This window comes from Cherax quadricarinatus, chromosome 83 (genome assembly GCF_038502225.1).
Source record: "Cherax quadricarinatus isolate ZL_2023a chromosome 83, ASM3850222v1, whole genome shotgun sequence".
Lineage (NCBI taxonomy): Eukaryota > Metazoa > Arthropoda > Malacostraca > Decapoda > Parastacidae > Cherax > Cherax quadricarinatus.
The window spans coordinates 5,897,458-5,921,519 of NC_091374.1; the positions used below are offsets into that span (position 1 = coordinate 5,897,458).

The window sequence follows — 24,062 nt, forward strand, 5'->3', positions numbered from 1 at the left end:
AGTCATCAGAAGCCAGGTAAGTCATCAGAAGCCAGGTAAGTCATCAGAAGCCAGGTAAGTCATCAGAAGCCAGGTAAGCCATCAGAAGCCAGGTAAGTCATCAGAAGCCAGGTAAGTCATCAGAAGCCAGGTAAGTCATCAGAAGCCAGGTAAGTCATCAGAAGCCAGGTAAGCCATCAGAAGCCAGGCAAGTCATCAGAAGCCAGGTAAGTCATCAGAAGCCAGGTAAGTCATCAGAAGCCAGGTAAGCCATCAGAAGCCAGGTAAGTCATCAGAAGCCAGGTAAGTCATCAGAAGCCAGGTAAGTCATCAGAAGCCAGGTAAGTCATCAGAAGCCAGGTAAGTCATTAGAAGGCAGGTAAGTCATCAGAAGCCAGGTAAGTCATCAGAAGCCAGGTAAGCCATCAGAAGCCAGGTAAGCCATCAGAAGCCACTCTCCTGACGAGGTCAGACTACATCCACACATCTTGTGTTAGTCATGTAGGTCGATTGTGTTTTTACTCAAATCAGAGACAATGACAGTCACCTGTGGCAAGCATAATAAGCACCTCCAAGCCTTTATTATTATTATTATTATTATTATTATTATTATTATTATTATTATTATTATTATTGGGTCACCCTGCCTCAAAATTATATCAATTTCAAGCGTAGTTTAATCTGTAAAACCGTTGTCGTTCTGAAGAAAACGTCCTTCGAAGTAACCAAAAGTGATTATAAAGTGTACAGGGGGAATGTACTCCCTCCAGTGTCTTGTGGAAGAATACCTAGTCTTGGAGGAGGGATGAAGGGAGGGAGAGATGGAGGTGGTGTACTGTGAGCGTATGTTCTGCGGGTATGAGTGATGTAGAGATGGAAGGAGGGAGGGAGGGAGGGTGGCTGGAGCATCTTAGGTGCGTCAGTGTTGAACGCAATACGATGTAGTGAGTGGATGGTTGGGTGTAGGTTTGTGTCTAAGGTCAGTCTTGGGTGGTGCAGATGCCAGTCCCACCCACCCACCCACTCGTCCACAAACCCACCCACCCACCCACTGCACCGTGCGGTAGAACCTAAGAGGAAGACTCATACCATTCATTTTCGTTTTCGGGTGAGGCAGTCTTGACTGGTGGTTCTGCAGAGACAGTCTTGACTGGTGGTTCTGCAGAGGCAGTCTTGACTGGTTGTTCTGCAGAGGCAGTCTTGACTGGTGGTTCTGCAGAGGCAGTCTTGACTGGTGGTTCTGCAGAGGCAGTCTTGACTGGTGGTTCTGCAGAGGCAGTCTTGACTGGTGGTTCTGCAGAGGCAGTCTTGACTGGTGGTTCTGCAGAGGCAGTCTTGACTGGTGGTTCTGCAGAGGCAGCCTTGACTGGTGGTTCGTCAGAGGCAGTCTTGACTGGTGGTTCGTCAGAGGCAGCCTTGACTGGTGGTTCGTCAGAGGCAGTCTTGACTGGTGGTTCGTCAGAGGCAGTCTTGACTGGTGGTTCATCAGAGGCAGCCTTAACTGGTGGTTCGACAGAGGCAGCCTTGACTGGTGGTTCTTCAGAGACAGTCTTGACTTGTGGTTCTACAGGGGCAGTCTTGATTGATGGTTCTACAGAGGCAGCCTTGACTGGTGGTTCTACGGAGGCAGTCTTGACTGGTGGGTCTACAGATACAGTCTTGACCACTGGCCCTACGGAGTCAGACTAGACTTGAGTTCCAATGGAACAAGACTTGACCCAAGATCTAATGTAAGTAGACTTTACTCAAATTCTGAAGGAAGTATCTACGACCCAAGTTCCTACAAACCAGTCATGACCACCGTCCTGGCAACACACACACACACACACACACACACACACACACACACACGAAGAAAGGTTAAGGAAAATCGGCCTGACGACACTGGAGGACAGGAGGGACAGGGAAGACATGATAACGACATAAAATATTGCGAGGAACTGACAAGGTGGACAAAGACAGGATGTTCCAGAGATGGGACACAGAAACAAGGGGTAACAATTGGAAGTTGAAGACTCCTATGAGTCAAAGGGATGTTAGGAAGTATTTCTCGAGTCATCGAGTTGTCAGGCAGTGGAACAGCCTAGAAAGTGACGTAGTGGAGGCGGGAATCATACATAGTTTTAAGACGAGGTTTGATAAAGCTCATGGAGCAGGGAGAGAGAGGGCCTAGCAGCAATCAGAGAAGATGCATGACCAGGAGCTATGAATCGACCCCTGCAACCACAAATAGGTGAGTACACACACAGAGTAAACCAACGCTAACACAACTCACTTCAGAACAGTAGGTGGGAAGAACTGACTTACACAATCAGTTTACCGAACTCTAAAAGCAATTAATCAAAGGAAAAACTATACTGACCTTAATCAAACGAGGTCCAAAAATGTCTCCTGCAAACACACAATTTTTGAGCAGCAGACAGCGGAAACTGTCTTGACGATGACACAAGAAATTCTTGAAAAAAAACTACGAGTCTTTGAAATCGTTAAATGAACGAAATGAAACGAAAAAAATGGAAATAAGAATCGTATTCAAGGAGAAGCATTGGTGAAATATTTAAAACATTGGGAACAACAGCCTTGGAAGATAGGGAAGCAGATGTGGCAGACTGAGAGGCAGCAGCAGCAGCGGAAGCAGCAGAAGCAGCGACTGCTGCAGCAGACTGACAGTGGATTAGAGAGATAAGGAAGCAGTAGTGTACTACACATTCAAATTTCTCTAAGAAAACTGAACTTGAAATATTTAAATCCAAGAAAAAATGTTGGCTATGACTGTTCCATTATTATTATTATTATTATTATTATTATTATTATTATTATTATTATTAACGTAGATTGGTGGAATGAGGTAAGAGAGACCATGTTAGTAGATGAGAAGTTTTGTCTATGTAGAAAGATAATGAAGATAGTGGAGTACATGAAGAAGATATTCTGCTTAAAAGATGGTGGAGTACATGAAGAAGATATTCTGCTTAAAAGATGGTGGAGTACATGAAGATATTCTGCTTAAAAGATGGGTTAAGACGGCAAAAGAAGAACAAATCAGAGAATGGCACATTATGATAAGGCTACATGACAGTACTGGGAAATATACGAGACGAGTTTGTTAAGAATGGGCCTACTACTACTACTAAGAATGGGCCTACTACTACTACTAAGAATGGGCCTACTATTACTACTAAGAATGGGCCTACTACTACTACTACTAAGAATGGGCCTACTACTACTAAGAATGGGGCTACTACTACTAAGAATGGGGCTACTACTACTAAGAATGGGGCTACTACTACGAAGAATGGGGCCCATTATTACTAAGAGTGGGGTCCATTACTACTAAGAGTGGGGCCCATTACTACTAAGAGTGGGCCCTACCACCACTAGTGGGCCCCGGTCATTTGTGACACCACCTCCAGCTGCTTCACCTTACTGCTGCTCTGCCTTATGAGGTCTGGTCGCATACCTACGCTTCAGGCTTGAGGGACTGACCACCACTTACCAACACTAATGGACTGATGACGTCTAAACTAATTCCACAGGCACCAGTGTTATATTCGGCTGCAAACGTCTGCTCTGTGGGCGAAACTTTTTGTCAATACTCTAGTGTTGAACAAGTTAATTTAGGCAAGATTGATCAGGAAACAGGACAAGTGTTTCCTGACGCGGGTCTTAGTCCTATGATGACCCACAGTTGGAGCTTTTGGTCATCTGACCGAGGCCTTCCACTGGCTTACCGGTCCACCCCTATAAAAATTATGGTCATGATTATAACCAAACGTGTCGGACAAGTGTCTCAGCATTCACCTTGATAAGGGAATGGATATATTGTCAAAAACAGGGAGACTACCCGAGTAAGTGTAGATGATGACTGTGTGTGTGTGTGTGTGTGTACACACTTCCGTGGTGGTGCTGGCAGGGCCGTTATTCACCACCACCTGTCCTGCTGTAAGGTGCTCTGACCCTACTAGGAGGCAGCCCCCGCTACCTTTCCTTGCTACTCACTCGTCCTAGCCCTCCTCCTCCTCCTCTTCCTAGTAGCACTGATGCTAGAACAGGTGATCCTGAGAGAGAGAGAGAGAGAGAGAGAGAGAGAGAGAGAGAGAGAGAGAGAGAGAGAGAGAGAGAGAGAGAGAGAGAGAGAGAGAGAGAGAGAGAGCCCAAGATCACTAGTCTCCAAGCGTTGAAGTCTAATATTTACACTGCTTGCGGTACAGCCAACAGGAAAGCTGTGTTACCCCGTGATGTATGCACAACAACTCTCATACATAAATCGTATACGTAAATCATAAACAGAGAAAAAACATTATAATCACAAAAAAATAAGAATATTAAACGCTATATACTTTAAAAACACGAGATTTAAAGATAATTTTGATATGTGTTTTAAATGAGACTCTAGAATTTAAAATACTACTACTACTACTATTACTACTACTACTACTACTACTACTACTACTACTACTACTACTACTACTACTACTAATAATAATAATAATAATAATAATAATAATAATAATAATGCATATGATGGGAATAGGTTCCAAATGTATAGAATGGGTAGTAGGTTCCTCAAGATTATTTTCCAGTAGACGTGAGCCTTAGGTGAGGCTATGTGGTGTCACCTTGCTTGTCTGACATGCTTATTGCTGGGGATGTAAGAGAGGTGACTGCCAGGGTGCTGAGCAGAGGTGTGTGGGGGAATCTCCGTGAGAGGTGACTGCCAGGGTGCTGGGCAGCGGTGTGTGGGGGGAATCTCCGTGAGAGGTGACTGCCAGGGTGCTGGGCAGAGGTGTGTGGGGGAATCTCCGTGAGAGGTGACTGCCAGGGTGCTGAGCAGAGGTGTGTGGGGGAATCTCCGTGAGAGGTGACTGCCAGGGTGCTGGGCAGCGGTGTGTGGGGGAATCTCCGTGAGAGGTGACTGCCAGGGTGCTGGGCAGAGGTGTGTGGGGGAATCTCCGTGAGAGGTGACTGCCAGGGTGCTGAGCAGAGGTGTGTGGGGGAATCTCCGTGAGAGGTGACTGCCAGGGTGCTGGGCAGCGGTGTGTGGGGGAATCTCCGTGAGAGGTGACTGCCAGGGTGCTGAGCAAAGGTGTGTGGGGGAATCTCCGTGAGAGGTGACTGCCAGGGTGCTGGGCAGAGGTGTGTGGGGGAATCTCCGTGAGAGGTGACTGCCAGGGCGCTGGGCAGAGGTGTGTGGGGGAATCTCCGTGAGAGGTGACTGCCAGGGTGCTGGGCAGAGGTGTGTGGGGGAATCTCCGTGAGAGGTGACTGCCAGGGTGCTGGGCAGAGGTGTGTGGGGGAATCTCCGTGAATTCTGGACGGAAGTTGCAAAGGTTGGTCGAGGAATTTGGGAGGTGGTGTAGCGGAGGAAATTAAAAGTGAACTCGGAAGAGAACAAGGTGATAATTGCTCTTAGTTTGTAAATGACGTGAGGCAGGATAACGGTTCTTAGCTTGTAAATGACGTGAGGCAGGATAACGGTTCTTAGCTTGTAAATGACGTGAGGAAGGATAACGGTTCTTAGCTTGTAAATGACGTGAGGCAGGATAACGGTTCTTAGCTTGTAAATGACGTGAGGCAGGATAACGGTTCTTAGCTTGTAAATGACGTGAGGCAGGATAACGGTTCTTAGCTTGTAAATGACGTGAAGCAGGATAACGGTTCTTAGCTTGTAAATGACGTGAAGCAGGATAACGGTTCTTAGCTTGTAAATGACGTGAGGCAGGATAACGGTTCTTAGCTTGTAAATGACGTGAAGCAGGATAACGGTTCTTGTCATGTAAATGAGCTAAGGGAAGCTAACAGCTCTTTGCTTGTAAATTCAATTATCTAAAAGCCTGTGGTAGGTGTGCTACACACCTGGATAAACACACATACACACACGGCAGCACCTGCATCAGTATTTAGATGATAACTGCTTGCCACGCCGAAACGCACACACACAGTTATGTACACACGTGTGCTCATACTGTACACACACACACACGTTAATCTACATATTACGTGGTTCATTCTCAATGTCATGGTTCACACCTGAACGTCACACACACACACACACGCACACACACACACACACACACACGCACACACACACACACACACACACACCTGCCAGCTTATAACCTACCCGAAATTAATACTAATTTTTATTTAGCACAATTAGGCACACCAGCCTACCACACCTGTCAACAGGTGTTTCAGAAGAGCCACAGGTGGGAGGCACCTGAGCCTAAGTGTTAACGTGTCACCCGAGGCTCTGGCCTCTGTACAAGACCAACAAATCTTACTAATCTGTAAGAGTCTTGTGGAAGAGCTGCCCTTGATTAGTAATGAGTAATGGCACTAGCATATCTACCAACCTTGGAGAAATATGGAGGGACTGACCACCTCATATACTACTTCCCAAAGGTTGAGGGACTGATTACGTCACCTTCATTTCAGTACCACACCTGCTGCCTCTGTATCTGACTGAAGAAGTCGAGTGTGTAGGTCAAACATTGCAATAATAAATATACCAAACTGTTGCATGTGTCTCTTTATCAAGTTATTTAATACTTATTATTGAACCACGCTTGTGGACTGACCACCATGCACTCCTCGTGGACTGATCACCATACACTCCTCGTGGACTGATCACCATACACTCCTCGTGGACTGATCACCATACACTCCTCGTGGACTGACCACCATACACTCCTCGTGGACTGATCACCATACACTCCTCGTGGACTGATCACCATACACTCCTCGTGGACTGACCACCATACACTCCTCGTGGACTGATCACCATGCACTCCTCGTGGACTGATCACCATGCACTCCTCGTGGACTGATCACCATGCACTCCTCGTGGACTGATCACCATGCACTCCTCGTGGACTGATCACCATACACTCCTCGTGGACTGACCACCATACACTCCTCGTGGACTGACCACCATACACTCCTCGTGGACTGATCACCATGCACTCCTCGTGGACTGATCACCATGCACTCCTCGTGGACTGATCACCATGCACTCCTCGTGGACTGATCACCATGCACTCCTCGTGGACTGATCACCATGCACTCCTCGTGGACTGATCACCATGCACTCCTCGTGGACTGACCACCATACACTCCTCGTGGACTGATCACCATGCACTCCTCGTGGACTGATCACCATACACTCCTCGTGGACTGACCACCATACACTCCTCGTGGACTGATCACCATACACTCCTCGTGGACTGATCACCATACACTCCTCGTGGACTGACCACCATACACTCCTCGTGGACTGATCACCATACACTCCTCGTGGACTGATCACCATACACTCCTCGTGGACTGATCACCATGCACTCCTCGTGGACTGATCACCATACACTCCTCGTGGACTGATCACCATGCACTCCTCGTGGACTGATCACCATGCACTCCTCGTGGACTGATCACCATGCACTCCTCGTGGACTGATCACCATGCACTCCTCGTGGACTGATCACCATGCACTCCTCGTGGACTGATCACCATACACTCCTCGTGGACTGACCACCATACACTCCTCGTGGACTGATCACCATGCACTCCTCGTGGACTGATCACCATGCACTCCTCGTGGACTGATCACCATACACTCCTCGTGGACTGATCACCATGCACTCCTCGTGGACTGATCACCATGCACTCCTCGTGGACTGATCACCATACACTCCTCGTGGACTGATCACCATGCACTCCTCGTGGACTGATCACCATGCACTCCTCGTGGACTGATCACCATGCACTCCTCGTGGACTGATCACCATGCACTCCTCGTGGACTGATCACCATGCACTCCTCGTGGACTGATCACCATGCACTCCTCGTGGACTGATCACCATGCACTCCTCGTGGACTGATCACCATACACTCCTCGTGGACTGATCACCATGCACTCCTCGTGGACTGATCACCATGCACTCCTCGTGGACTGATCACCATACACTCCTCGTGGACTGATCACCATACACTCCTCGTGGACTGATCACCATACACTCCTCGTGGACTGATCACCATACACTCCTCGTGGACTGATCACCATGCACTCCTCGTGGACTGATCACCATGCACTCCTCGTGGACTGATCACCATGCACTCCTCGTGGACTGATCACCATGCACTCCTCGTGGACTGATCACCATGCACTCCTCGTGGACTGATCACCATGCACTCCTCGTGGACTGATCACCATGCTACGAGAATTTCTTTACTGATGATCCCTGACTGTTTAGTGAACTTGTCGATATCTTAACTAGAAGTGACTAGTGTGTTCCTAGTGTGAGGTTAGAAGTGTTGATCACTGCTAGAAGTGACTAGGGTGTTCCTAGGATGAGGTTAGAAGTGTTGGTCACTGCTAGAAGTGACTAGGGTGTTCCTAGGATGAGGTTAGAAGTGTTTCTCGTTGCTAGAAGTGACTAGGGTGTTCCTAGGATGAGGTTAGAAGTGTTGGTCACTGCTAGAAGTGACTAGGGTGTTCCTAGGATGAGGTTAGAAGTGTTGGTCACTGCTAGAAGTGACTAGGGTGTTCCTAGGATGAGGTTAGAAGTGTTTCTCACTGCTAGAAGTGACTAGGGTATTCTTAGTGTCAGGGTAAGAGGGTTGGTGACTCCTAGATGGTAGAAGTGGTGGTGGTACTAGTAATAGTAGTGGCTGTGGTACTAGTAATATTAGTGGTGGTGGTGGTATAAGTGCCCTTAGGACTCACCCCCATCCCATCTGTTATCCTACCTCCCCAACATTCCTACCCTCCCACCTGCACCCTCTCTCCCTCCCACCTGCACCCTCTCTCCCTCCCACCTGCACCCTCCTTCAACACCCGTTGTGTACCAACACCGGAAATCTGTAACCTATGAGCTTATCTTGCATTGGTCTCATACTGGTCTCGTCTTGGTCTCGTCTAGGGCTCGCCTTGGTCTCGCGTTGGTCTCATCTAAGGCTCGTCTTGGCCTCGTTTCTAAGTTTCGGCTTTGTCTTGGTCTGGTCTTTGTCTCGCGTTGGTCTCGTCTTGGCCTCGTCTTCTTCAATACGTAACTTATATACGGAGACAGTATAAAATGAAGTAATCAGTCCCTCAACCTTGAAGAATAATACACACAAGTCCATGCAAAATGAGGGGAATCAGTCCCTCGTCCTTCCTAATAAGGCATTACGCTCTCCAAAGCGAGACTGAAGAACACGAAGGAAGGACGAGAAAGAAAGAAGAAGAAACCGTAAGAAAGTCGATCAATACAAATTTATTCCCTAGGGGACCTGAGATCCCTCCTTGAAGAACGCCACCCACAACAGCCCACATTCTAGGTGAACAGGGGCGGCAGGTGGAAGGTGCCTCGCCCCCTCACCTCTGTTAATCCACTCCGTGACTCCCCCCTCACAGGATCCTGAAAGGGAAATCACTGGAGGAGCGGAGGTAAGACAATAATCAAGGAGAAATATCAGGTGGAAGTCGGCAGGTGGGCCGCCATGTTTGTCTAGCGGTATCTGGCACACGAGGCTGGCTAGGGAGGGGCCAAAGACCCTGGTGAGGGACTGAGGGTAGTATCCCGCAGGCAGTGGACGAAGGAGGGTGTGCGCAGTTCCTCCGCCCAACATTCCACACACAAACCTTGAAAACTCTCTCTTGCTCTTGTCTCAGAATCCGTGTCGGGGCCGAAAGGAAATACAAAGGTGTGAAGTGAATAGATGTCTCCGTAAGAGGCACAAGACTGAACGATAAAGTAAACTAGGCCTAAAAGAGATGTTTTGAGTGGAATTATCGCTGGACACAACATAGGAGTCAGTGAAGAACGAATAATAATCTCTGTGTACCATGACCAAGGAACTTACCTGACAGTTCACCCACACTATATTAAGCTGGCCTTATATACAATGAAGTGAGTATATAACTGTATTTATCATCTATAGTAATGCATCATTATTCACTATGGACAGAGGGATGCGTACTTTGTACAGTTCTGACAGGGCTGGGCATGGGAACGCAGGATCGAGTCCTGGCCAAGCCGCAGCTCTGTTAATGATATATATTTGGTCCAGGTACATCCAGTCAGAGGTTACATTAAGATAACTTCATCAGCACTTCTTGGACGTGGTTGTAGCAGCGACAACAACTGTGACCACACTGTCTCACCTCACAACCTGACAGTTGTACTTGATGTACACATGGACCTGATGTACACATGGACCTGATGTACACATGGACCTGATGTACACATGGACCTGATGTACACATGGACCTGATGTACACATGGACCTGATGTACACATGGACCTGATGTACACATGGAGAACAGTTCGACTCCCCGTCCATTCTTCTGTTTACTGTTTTTTCATTGACAATTATTAATTGCGATTTGTCTTGGGGTTTTATATATATATATATATATATATATATATATATATATATATATATATATATATATATATATATATATATATATATATATATATATAAATGATAATGTGTATGTGTGTGAGTTAGAGCATGTGTACGCGTCAAGACATTTTTTGTCGACATAACAGTTTACATCCGTCGAGTGTGTGTGTGTGTGTGTGTGTGTGTGTGTGTGTGTTTGTGTGTGTACTCACCTAGTTGAGGTTGCGGGGGTCGAGTCCGAGCTCCTGGCCCCGCCCCTTCACTGATCGCTACTAGGTCACTCTCCCTGAGCCGTGAGCTTTATCGTACCTCTGCTTAAAGCTATGTATGGATCCTGCCTCCACTACATCGCTTCCCAAACTATTCCACTTACTGACTACTCTGTGGCTGAAGAAATACTTCCTAACATCCCTGTGATTCATCTGTGTCTTTAGCTTCCAACTGTGTCCCCTTGTTACTGTGTCCAATCTCTGGAACATCCTGTTTTTGTCCACCTTGTCAATTCCTCTCAGTATTTTGTATGTCGTTATCATGTCCCCCCTATCTCTCCTGTCCTCCAGTGTCGTCAGGTTGATTTCCCTTAACCTCTCCTCGTAGGACATACCTCTTAGCTCTGGGACTAGTCTTGTTGCAAACCTTTGCACTTTCTCTAGTTTCTTTACGTGCTTGGCTAGGTGTGGGTTCCAAACTGGTGCCGCATACTCCAATATGGGCCTAACGTATACGGTGTACAGGGTCCTGAACGATTCCTTATTAAGATGTCGGAATGCTGTTCTGAGGTTTGCTAGGCGCCCATATGCTGCAGCAGTTATTTGGTTGATGTGCGCTTCAGGAGATGTGCCTGGTGTTATACTCACCCCAAGATCTTTTTCCTTGAGTGAGGTTTGTAGTCTCTGACCCCCTAGACTGTACTCCGTTTGCGGCCTTCTTTGCCCTTCCCCAATCTTCATGACTTTGCACTTGGTGGGATTGAACTCCAGGAGCCAATTGCTGGACCAGTTCTGCAGCCTGTCCAGATCCCTTTGTAGTTCTGCCTGGTCTTCGATCGAGTGTATTCTTCTCATCAACTTCACGTCATCTGCAAACAGGGACACCTCAGAGTCTATTCCTTCCGTCATGTCGTTCACAAATACCAGAAACAGCACTGGTCCTAGGACTGACCCCTGCGGGACCCCGCTGGTCACAGGTGCCCACTCTGACACCTCGCCACGTACCATGACTCGCTGCTGTCTTCCTGACAAGTATTCCCTGATCCATTGTAGTGCCTTCCCTGTTATCCCTGCTTGGTCCTCCAGTTTTTGCACCAATCTCTTGTGTGGAACTGTGTCAAACGCCTTCTTGCAGTCCAAGAAAATGCAATCCACCCACCCCTCTCTCTCTTGTCTTACTGCTGTCACCATGTCATAGAACTCCAGTAGGTTTGTGACACAGGATTTCCCGTCCCTGAAACCATGCTGGCTGCTGTTGATGAGATCATTCCTTTCTAGGTGTTCCACCACTCTTCTCCTGATAATCTTCTCCATGATTTTGCATACTATACATGTCAGTGACACTGGTCTGTAGTTTAATGCTTCATGTCTGTCTCCTTTTTTAAAGATTGGGACTACATTTGCTGTCTTCCATGCCTCAGGCAATCTCCCTGTTTCGATAGATGTATTGAATATTGTTGTTAGGGGTACACATAGCGCCTCTGCTCCCTCTCTCAATACCCATGGGGAGATGTTATCTGGCCCCATTGCCTTTGAGGTATCTAGCTCACTCAGAAGCCTCTTCACTTCTTCCTCGGTTGTGTGCACTGTGTCCAGCACTTGGTGGTGTGCCCCACCTCTCCGTCTTTCTGGAGTCCCTTCTGTCTCCTCTGTGAACACTTCTTTGAATCTCTTGTTGAGTTCTTCACATACTTCCCGGTGTGTGTGTGTGTGTGTGTGTGTGTGTGTGTGTGTGTGTGTGTGTGTGTGTACTCACCATGAACTTTATCAAACCTCGTCTTAAAACTATGTATGGTTCCTGCCTCCACTACGTCACTTTCTAGGTTATTCCACTTCCTGACAACTCTATGACTGAAGAAATATTTCCTAACATCCCTCTGACTCACTGGAGTCTTCAATTTCCAATTGTGACTCCTTGTTTCTGTGTCCCATCTCTGGAACATCCTGTCTTTGTCCACCTTGTCTATTCCGCGCAGTATTCTATATGTCGTTATCATGTCTCCCCTGACCCTCCTGTCCTGTCAGGCCAATTTCCCTTAACCTTTCATCATAGGACAAGCCCATTAGCTCTGAGACTAGTCTTCTAGCAAACCTTTGCACTTTCTCTAATTTCTTGACGTGCTTGACCAGGTGTGGGTTCCAAACTGGTGCTGCATACTCCAGTATGGGCCTGACGTATATGGTGTACAGAGTCTTGAATGATTCCTTACTGATGTATCGGAACGCTCGTATGCTGCAGCAATCTGACTGATGTGCGCCTCGGGAGATGCGCTCGGTGTTATACTCACCCCAAGATCTTTTTCCTTGAGTGAGGTTTGCAGTCTTTGGCCACCTAGACTATACTCTGTCTGCGGTCTTCTTTCCCCTTCCCCGATCTTCATGATTTTGCATTTGGCGGGGTTAAATTCAAGGAGCCAGTTGCTGGACCAGGCTGTAGCCTGTCCAGGTCTCTATGTAGTCTTGCCTGTGTGTGTGTGCTCATCTATTTGTGGTTGCAGGGGTCGATTCGTAGCTCCTAGCCCCGTGAGTGTATATGTACCCACCTAAATGTAGCTGCAGGGGGTCGATCCTCAGCTTCTGGGCCCCCACCTCTCCGCCGGCTGCTACTCACCTGTGTTAACAGCTACCTCTTCGCTCTCTACGTCGATCCACTTCCTGAACAGTCTAAGGCTAAAGAAATATTTCCTAACATCCCTCTGACTCATCTATTTTTCCAGCTGTGGTCTCGCGTACCAGAGACCTGCCTTTCAGACTCGCTGTCACTTCCTCTCAGTACCTTGTATGTCGTAATCATGTCACCTCTGATCATTTTGTGGTCCAGTGTTATTAAATTTAGCTCCTCTAGCTTCACCTCACACCTCATATAACTCAGCTCTAACGTTGCAAATTTGTACTTTTCCGAGCTTCTTTACATACTCTATTAGATGTGGGTTCCATACTGGCGCTGCGTACTCCAAGATGGGCCTGACATGTGTGGTGAATGCTTCCTTGTTAACCTTCCTGAAAGCTAAACTATAAATTGTCACTCTCGCGTTTGCTCCGGACATTCGGTTGTGTACCTCAGGTGATGTACTCAGAACTATGCTTACCCAAAGGTCCTTCTCTTCCAGGAGTGCTTGCAGTCTCTTCTCTGCTTCACTCGTCTTTGTATCCCTAAAATAAAATAAAAATTGCTAAAATTCATTATTTTAGAGAAAAAGTGTTTATTTTTATAGATTTTCAGATATTTTTTATTTTTTTTTATATTTATATGCAGAAGAAGCCACAAGGAGATGGAAGCTTTTAGCTCTAGATCTTTCGCTCTCTCGTACGTCATCAGGAGCTGTGCAATGTTGCAAGACAGCAACAGATAGGAGGGGAAATTCTCTATGGCGGTACATGACACGGGGTGAGGTTAGGTTAAGCCTTGTCTCAGAGAATTTCCCCTCCTATCTGTTGCTATCTTGCAACATTACATAGCTCCTGACGGCGCACAAGTGTGTGAAAGATCTAGAGTTGAATATTTCCATCTCCATGTGGCTTGTTATGCATTGTTAAGATGTCTGTTTCTGATCTAACTCCGTATCTTATATATTACAATGTGTAGAAAATAAGTCTGCATTTACTGAGCTTCATTTGTAATAGACTCTTGTCAATCCTCCAACTGGTTCAGATCCACTTGTAGTATATCTCCTGGTCTACTCCAGTCTGTGTTCTCCTTAGTTTCATATCTGTGAACACTGACACTCCTGTCTCCACTTCCTCTGTCATGTTAACATTACCAGGAATCAGCACTGGTCCATGTACTGACCGTTGAGGAACCCCACTCGTCACACTCTCCCTTCCCGACACCTCTTCCCTGACTAACTCGTTCGTTCCTTCCTTCCTGCTGATTATTCCTTCATCCACTGTAATACTTTTCCCTGTTATTCCTACCTGCTCCTCTACCCTTTGTCTCACGTCTCTTGTAGGGTAATGTATCGAACACCTTTACACAAGTACACAGTCCACCCATCTCTCTCTCTCTCTCTCTCTCTCTCTCTCTCTCTCTCTCGTGGACTCACTTATTTGTGGGTGCAGGGGTCGATTCACAGCTCTTGGCCCCGCCTCTTCGCTAGCTGTTACCAGGGCAACACTCTCCATGCCCCATGAGCTTTATCGTATCACTTCTTAAAGCTACGTATGGATCCTGCCTTCATCACTCTCCAGATTGTTCCACTTCCTGACAACTGTGTGTGTACTCACCTAATTGTGGTTGCAGGGGTCGATACTCAGCTCCTGGCCCCGCCTCTTCACTGATCGCTACTAGGTCCTCTCCCTCTCTGCTTCCTGAGCTTTGTCATACCTCTTCTTAAAACTATGTATGGTTCCTGCCTCCACTACTTCACTTGCTAGGCTATTCCACTTCCAGTGTGTGTGTGTGTGTGTGTGTGTGTGTGTGTGTGTGTGTGTGTGTGTGTGTGTGTGTGTGTGTGTGTGTGTGTGTGTGTGTGTGTGTGTGTGTTATATAGTATATACTTTAACATTTGGCTATACATATAATTCTTATAATGTTTATATAGCAGACGCGTATAAGACAGTATGTGTGTTGGTATATTCATGTACACTTGTATATCCGTGTATATTGGTATATGCATATATGCGGGTTGGACTATATTTTTTCCCCACAAGCGTCAGTATATCCATGCGTGTACTGACCTACTTGTGACTGTGGGGGGTTGAGGCACAGCTCCCGTCCCCGCCTCTCAACTTACCAGACCAGTTTTAACACGGACAAAACAACGTTCCGTTAACGTGTTCAAACGCATGTTGTGCACGGGTGTACGTGGGAGTAGACGGGTGCACTAGGTGACTTAGACCCGCCCAGCATGGGCCTGTAGGTCTGCTGCAGTCCTCCATATGTTCTTACGTTCTAATCCAAGGAATGGGAGTCTAGCTCCACTTTCCTTGGACGAAGAGCCCTTCACCCTTCAAGGAAACACCTCGCCTTTCATTGTGAATCACAAACACAGAAACAAAAGATTTTTTTTTAAATTTCGTCTTGGTGTGGAGGCTGTGGTGATTGTTGTGGGCAGTGGAGACAATAGTGGTCCTCCCCCACACTGTGCTAGTCTGTGTAACACCTCACTCTACCCTTGTGGGCAGTGGAGACAATAGTGGCCCTCCCCTACACCGTGCTAGTCTGTGTAACACCTCACTCTACCCTTGTGGGCAGTGGAGACAATAGTGGGCCTCCCCTACACTGTGCTAGTCTGTGTAACACCTCACTCTACCCTTGTGGGCAGTGGAGACAATAGTGGCCCTCTCCTACACTGTGCTAGCCTGTGTAACACCTCACTCTACCCTTGTGGGCAGTGGAGACAATAGTGGCCCTCCCCCACACTGTGCTAGTCTGTGTAACACCTCACTCTACCCTTGTGGGCAGTGGAGACAATAGTGGCCCTCCCCCACACTGTGCTAGTCTGTGTAACACCTCACTCTACCCTTGTGGGCAGTGGAGACAATAGTGGCCCTCCCCCACACTGTGCTAGTCTGTGTAACACCTCACTCTACCCTTGTGGGCAGTGGAGACAATAGTGGCCCTCCCCTACACTGTGCTAGTCTGTGTAACACCTCACTCTACCCTTGTGGGCAGTGGAGACAATAGTGGCCCTCCCCTACACTGTGCTAGTCTGTGTAACACCTCACTCTACCCTTGTGGGCAGTGGAGACAATAGTGGCCCTCCAGTACACTGTGCTAGTCTGTGTAACACCTCACTCTACCCTTGTGAGCAGTGGAGACAATAGTGGCCCTCCCCTACACTGTGCTAGCCTGTGTAACACCTCACTCTACCCTTGTGGGCAGTGGAGACAATAGTGGCCCTCCCCACACTGTGCTAGTCTGTGTAACACCTCACTCTACCCTTGTGGGCAGTGGAGACAATAGTGGCCCTCCCCTACACTGTGCTAGCCTGTGTAACACCTCACTCTACCCTTGTGGGCAGTGGAGACAATAGTGGCCCTCCCCACACTGTGCTAGTCTGTGTAACACCTCACTCTACCCTTGTGGGCAGTGGAGACAATAGTGGTCCTCCCCCACACTGTGCTAGCCTGTGTAACACCTCACTCTACCCTTGTGAGCAGTGGAGACAATAGTGGCCCTCCCCACACTGTGCTAGCCTGTGTAACACCTCACTCTACCCTTGTGAGCAGTGGAGACAATAGTGGTCCTCCCCACACTGTGCTAGCCTGTGTAACACCTCACTCTACCCTTGTGAGCAGTGGAGACAATAGTGGCCCTCCCCCACACTGTGCTAGTCTGTGTAACACCTCACTCTACCCTTGTGGGCAGTGGAGACAATAGTGGCCCTCCCCACACTGTGCTAGCCTGTGTAACACCTCACTCTACCCTTGTGGGCAGTGGAGACAATAGTGGCCCTCCCCCACACTGTGCTAGTCTGTGTAACACCTCACTCTACCCTTGTGAGCAGTGGAGACAATAGTGGCCCTCCCCCACACTGTGCTAGCCTGTGTAACACCTCACTCTATCCTTGTGAGCAGTGGAGACAATAGTGGCCCTCCCCCACACTGTGCTAGCCTGTGTAACACCTCACTCTACCCTTGTGAGCAGTGGAGACAATAGTGGCCCTCCCCACACTGTGCTAGTCTGTGTAACACCTCACTCTACCCTTGTGGGCAGTGGAGACAATAGTGGCCCTCCCCTACACTGTGCTAGTCTGTGTAACACCTCACTCTACCCTTGTGGGCAGTGGAGACAATAGTGGTCCTCCCCCACACTGTGCTAGTCTGTGTAACACCTCACTCTACCCTTGTGGGCAGTGGAGACAATAGTGGCCCTCCCCTACACTGTGCTAGTCTGTGTAACACCTCACTCTACCCTTGTGGGCAGTGGAGACAATAGTGGCTCTCCCCCACACTGTGCTAGTCTGTGTAACACCTCACTCTACCCTTGTGAGCAGTGGAGACAATAGTGGCCCTCCCCCACACTGTGCTAGTCTGTGTAACACCTCACTCTACCCTTGTGAGCAGTGGAGACAATAGTGGGCCTCCCCTACACTGTGCTAGTCTGTGTAACACCTCACTCTACCCTTGTGAGCAGTGGAGACAATAGTGGCTCTCCCCCACACTGTGCTAGTCTGTGTAACACCTCACTCTACCCTTGTGGGCAGTGGAGACAATAGTGGCCCTCCCCTACACTGTGCTAGTCTGTGTAACACCTCACTCTACCCTTGTGGGCAGTGGAGACAATAGTGGCCCTCCCCTACACTGTGCTAGTCTGTGTAACACCTCACTCTACCCTTGTGGGCAGTGGAGACAATAGTGGCCCTCCCCTACACTGTGCTAGTCTGTGTAACACCTCACTCTACCCTTGTGGGCAGTGGAGACAATAGTGGCCCTCCCCTACACTGTGCTAGTCTGTGTAACACCTCACTCTACCCTTGTGGGCAGTGGAGACAATAGTGGCTCTCCCCCACACTGTGCTAGTCTGTGTAACACCTCACTCTACCCTTGTGGGCAGTGGAGACAATAGTGGCCCTCCCCCACACTGTCCACACTGTGCTAGCCTGTGTAACACCTCACTCTACCCTTGTGGGCAGTGGAGACAATAGTGGCCCTCCCCACACTGTGCTAGTCTGTGTAACACCTCACTCTACCCTTGTGGGCAGTGGAGACAATAGTGGCCCTCCCCACACTGTGCTAGTCTGTGTAACACCTCACTCTACCCTTGTGGGCAGTGGAGACAATAGTGGTCCTCCCCCACACTGTGCTAGTCTGTGTAACACCTCACTCTACCCTTGTGGGCAGTGGAGACAATAGTGGCCCTCCCCCACACTGTGCTCGTCTGTGTAACACCTCACTCTACCCTTGTGGGCAGTGGAGACAATAGTGGCCCTCCCCCACACTGTGCTAGTCTGTGTAACACCTCACTCTACCCTTGTGAGCAGTGGAGACAATAGTGGCCCTCCCCTACACTGTGCTAGCCTGTGTAACACCTCACTCTACCCTTGTGGGCAGTGGAGACAATAGTGGCCCTCCCCTACACTGTGCTAGTCTGTGTAACACCTCACTCTACCCTTGTGGGCAGTGGAGACAATAGTGGCCCTCCCCTACACTGTGCTAGTCTGTGTAACACCTCACTCTACCCTTGTGGGCAGTGGAGACAATAGTGGCCCTCCCCTACACTGTGCTAGTCTGTGTAACACCTCACTCTACCCTTGTGGGCAGTGGAGACAATAGTGGCCCTCCTCTACACTGTGCTAGTCTGTGTAACACCTCACTCTACCCTTGTGGGCAGTGGAGACAATAGTGGCCCTCCCCTACACTGTGCTAGTCTGTGTAACACCTCACTCTACCCTTGTGGGCAGTGGAGACAATAGTGGCCCTCCCCTACACTGTGCTAGTCTGTGTAACACCTCACTCTACCCTTGTGGGCAGTGGAGACAATAGTGGCCCTCCCCTACACTGTGCTAGTCTGTGTAACACCTCACTCTACCCTTGTGGGCAGTGGAGACAATAGTGGCCCTCCCCTACACTGTGCTAGTCTGTGTAACACCTCACTCTACCCTTGTGGGCAGTGGAGACAATAGTGGCCCTCCCCCACACTGTGCTAGTCTGTGTAACACCTCACTCTACCCTTGTGAGCAGTGGAGACAATAGTGGCCCTCCCCTACACTGTGCTAGCCTGTGTAACACCTCACTCTACCCTTGTGGGCAGTGGAGACAATAGTGGCCCTCCCCTACACTGTGCTAGCCTGTGTAACACCTCACTCTACCCTTGTGGGCAGTGGAGACAATAGTGGCCCTCCCCACACTGTGCTAGTCTGTGTAACACCTCACTCTACCCTTGTGAGCAGTGGAGACAATAGTGGCCCTCCCCTACACTGTGCTAGCCTGTGTAACACCTCACTCTACCCTTGTGGGCAGTGGAGACAATAGTGGCCCTCCCCTACACTGTGCTAGCCTGTGTAACACCTCACTCTACCCTTGTGGGCAGTGGAGACAATAGTGGCCCTCCCCCACACTGTGCTAGCCTGTGTAACACCTCACTCTACCCTTGTGGGCAGTGGAGACAATAGTGGCCCTCCCCCACACTGTGCTAGCCTGTGTAACACCTCACTCTACCCTTGTGAGCAGTGGAGACAATAGTGGCCCTCCCCCACACTGTGCTAGCCTGTGTAACACCTCACTCTACCCTTGTGGGCAGTGGAGACAATAGTGGCCCTCCCCCACACTGTGCTAGCCTGTGTAACACCTCACTCTACCCTTGTGGGCAGTGGAGACAATAGTGGCCCTCCCCCACACTGTGCTAGCCTGTGTAACACCTCACTCTACCCTTGTGAGCAGTGGAGACAATAGTGGCCCTCCCCACACTGTGCTAGTCTGTGTAACACCTCACTCTACCCTTGTGGGCAGTGGAGACAATAGTGGCCCTCCCCCACACTGTGCTAGCCTGTGTAACACCTCACTCTACCCTTGTGGGCAGTGGAGACAATAGTGGCCCTCCCCACACTGTGCTAGTCTGTGTAACACCTCACTCTACCCTTGTGGGCAGTGGAGACAATAGTGGCCCTCCCCTACATTGTGCTAGTCTGTGTAACACCTCACTCTACCCTTGTGGGCAGTGGAGACAATAGTGGCCCTCTCCTACACTGTGCTAGTCTGTGTAACACCTCACTCTACCCTTGTGGGCAGTGGAGACAATAGTGGCCCTCCCCTACACTGTGCTAGTCTGTGTAACACCTCACTCTACCCTTGTGGGCAGTGGAGACAATAGTGGCCCTCCCCCACACTGTGCTAGCCTGTGTAACACCTCACTCTACCCTTGTGGGCAGTGCAGACAATAGTGGCCCTCCCCACACTGTGCTAGTCTGTGTAACACCTCACTCTACCCTTGTGGGCAGTGGAGACAATAGTGACCCTCCCCCACACTGTGCTAGCCTGTGTAACACCTCACTCTACCCTTGTGGGCAGTGGAGACAATAGTGGCCCTCCCCCACACTGTGCTAGTCTGTGTAACACCTCACTCTACCCTTGTGGGCAGTGGAGACAATAGTGGCCCTCCCCTACACTGTGCTAGTCTGTGTAACACCTCACTCTACCCTTGTGAGCAGTGGAGACAATAGTGGCTCTCCCCCACACTGTGCTAGTCTGTGTAACACCTCACTCTACCCTTGTGGGCAGTGGAGACAATAGTGGCTCTCCCCCACACTGTGCTAGTCTGTGTAACACCTCACTCTACCCTTGTGAGCAGTGGAGACAATAGTGGCTCTCCCCCACACTGTGCTAGTCTGTGTAACACCTCACTCTACCCTTGTGGGCAGTGGAGACAATAGTGGCTCTCCCCCACACTGTGCTAGTCTGTGTAACACCTCACTCTACCCTTGTGAGCAGTGGAGACAATAGTGGGCCTCCCCTACACTGTGCTAGTCTGTGTAACACCTCACTCTACCCTTGTGGGCAGTGGAGACAATAGTGGCCCTCCCCCACACTGTGCTAGTCTGTGTAACACCTCACTCTACCCTTGTGAGCAGTGGAGACAATAGTGGCCCTCCCCCACACTGTGCTAGTCTGTGTAACACCTCACTCTACCCTTGTGGGCAGTGGAGACAATAGTGGCCCTCCCCTACACTGTGCTAGTCTGTGTAACACCTCACTCTACCCTTGTGAGCAGTGGAGACAATAGTGGCCCTCCCCTACACCGTGCTAGTCTGTGTAACACCTCACTCTACCCTTGTGGGCAGTGGAGACAATAGTGGCCCTCCCCTACACTGTGCTAGTCTGTGTAACACCTCACTCTACCCTTGTGGGCAGTGGAGACAATAGTGGCCCTCCCCTACACTGTGCTAGTCTGTGTAACACCTCACTCTACCCTTGTGGGCAGTGGAGACAATAGTGGCCCTCCCCTACACTGTGCTAGTCTGTGTAACACCTCACTCTACCCTTGTGGGCAGTGGAGACAATAGTGGCCCTCCCCTACACTGTGCTAGTCTGTGTAACACCTCACTCTACCCTTGTGGGCAGTGGAGACAATAGTGGCCCTCCCCCACACTGTGCTAGTCTGTGTAACACCTCACTCTACCCTTGTGGGCAGTGGAGACAATAGTGGCCCTCCCCTACACTGTGCTAGTCTGTGTAACACCTCACTCTACCCTTGTGGGCAGTGGAGACAATAGTGGCCCTCCCCTACACTGTGCTAGTCTGTGTAACACCTCACTCTACCCTTGTGGGCAGTGGAGACAATAGTGGCCCTCCCCTACACTGTGCTAGTCTGTGTAACACCTCACTCTACCCTTGTGGGCAGTGGAGACAATAGTGGCCCTCCCCTACACTGTGCTAGTCTGTGTAACACCTCACTCTACCCTTGTGGGCAGTGGAGACAATAGTGGCCCTCCCCTACACTGTGCTAGTCTGTGTAACACCTCGCTCTACCCTTGTGGGCAGTGGAGACAATAGTGGCCCTCCCCCACACTGTGCTAGCCTGTGTAACACCTCACTCTACCCTTGTGGGCAGTGGAGACAATAGTGGCCCTCCCCCACACTGTGCTAGATTGTGGACTGTAACCACTCTTGTGACCAAGCAGAGTGTACTGTAACCAGTCTTGTGACCAGGCAGAGTGTACTGTAACCAGTCTTGTGACCAGGCAGAGTGTACTGTAACCAGTCTTGTGACCAGGCAGAGTGTACTGTAACCAGTCTTGTGACCAAGCAGAGTGTACTGTAACCAGTCTTGTGACCAGGCAGAGTGTACTGTAACCAGTCTTGTGACCAAGCAGAGTGTACTGTAACCAGTCTTGTGACCAGGCAGAGTGTACTGTAACCAGTCTTGTGACCAGGCAGAGTGTACTGTAACCAGTCTTGTGACCAAGCAGAGTGTACTGTAACCAGTCTTGTGACCAGGCAGAGTGTACTGTAACCAGTCTTGTGACCAGGCAGAGTGTACTGTAACCAGTCTTGTGACCAGGCAGAGTGTACTGTAACCACTCTTGTGACCAGGCAGAGTGTACTGTAACCACTCTTGTGACCAGGCAGAGTGTACTGTAACCACTCTTGTGACCAGGCAGAGTGTACTGTAACCAGTCTTGTGACCAAGCAGAGTGTACTGTAACCAGTCTTGTGACCAAGCAGAGTGTACTGTAACCAGTCTTGTGACCAAGCAGAGTGTACTGTAACCAGTCTTGTGACCAAGCAGAGTGTACTGTAACCAGTCTTGTGACCAAGCAGAGTGTACTGTAACCAGTCTTGTGACCAAGCAGAGTGTACTGTAACCAGTCTTGTGACCAAGCAGAGTGCACTGTAACCAGTCTTGTGACCAAGCAGAGTGTACTGTAACCAGTCTTGTGACCAAGCAGAGTGTACTGTAACCAGTCTTGTGACCAAGCAGAGTGTACTGTAACCAGTCTTGTGACCAAGCAGAGTGTACTGTAACCAGTCTTGTGACCAAGCAGAGTGTACTGTAACCACTCTTGTGACCAAGCAGAGTGTACTGTAACCAGTCTTGTGACCAAGCAGAGTGTACTGTAACCACTCTTGTGACCAGGCAGAGTGTACTGTAACCAGTCTTGTGACCAAGCAGAGTGTACTGTAACCACTCTTGTGACCAAGCAGAGTGTACTGTAACCAGTCTTGTGACCATTCAGAGTGTACTGTAACCAGTCTTGTGACCAGGCAGAGTGTACTGTAACCAGTCTTGTGACCAAGCAGAGTGTACTGTAACCAGTCTTGTGACCAAGCAGAGTGTACTGTAACCACTCTTGTGACCAGGCAGAGTGTACTGTAACCAGTCTTGTGACCAGGCAGAGTGTACTGTAACCACTCTTGTGACCAGGCAGAGTGTACTGTAACCAGTCTTGTGACCAGGCAGAGTGTACTGTAACCACTCTTGTGACCAGGCAGAGTGTACTGTAACCAGTCTTGTGACCAAGCAGAGTGTACTGTAACCACTCTTGTGACCAGGCAGAGTGTACTGTAACCAGTCTTGTGACCAGGCAGAGTGTACTGTAACCAGTCTTGTGACCAGGCAGAGTGTACTGTAACCAGTCTTGTGACCAGGCAGAGTGTACTGTAACCAGTCTTTGTAACGAAGCAGAGTGAACTATAACGAGGCAAAGCGGACTGTAACGACCCTTGTTACCTGACTAAATGAACTGTAACGACTCTTGTGACGAGGCAAAGTGGATTGTAACGACTCTTGTGACGAGGGAAAGTGGACTGTAACAACCCATGTAATGAGGGAAGTGGACTGCAACGACCCTTGTAACCAAGGTGGCCTGTAACGACCCTTATAACTAAGGTGGCCTGTAACGACCCTTGTAACAAGGGTGGACTACAAGGACTCCTGCAACAAGAAAACGATAGTTTTTTTGTTAGGGTTGAAGCCTATCGACTACACGTGTTGAGGGTCGAGGTATAACTCAGGTGTGTGAACGATGTTTTGGTCAGGTAAAAAGGACAAAGATGCAACTAATGTGACATTGTGGCAAGTTTCGCTCTCCAGGAGCTTTGTCC

The 24,062-nt window shown here is 49.2% G+C and overlaps 1 protein-coding gene across 2 annotated transcripts in view; it reads left to right on the top strand.

Annotated features, from left to right (window-relative positions):
* The first annotated feature begins 9,539 nt into the window (after positions 1–9,539).
* LOC128702212 (leucine-rich repeat and fibronectin type-III domain-containing protein hattifattener) overlaps positions 9,540–24,062 on the top strand; it is a 95,858-nt gene continuing 81,335 nt past the window's right edge. For both annotated transcript variants that reach the window (XM_070102771.1, XM_070102773.1), the window contains exon 1: positions 9,540–9,869. In XM_070102771.1, the coding sequence (XP_069958872.1) occupies positions 9,865–9,869 (5 nt within the window). In that variant the 5' untranslated portion in view covers positions 9,540–9,864. The remainder of the gene's footprint in view (positions 9,870–24,062) is intronic.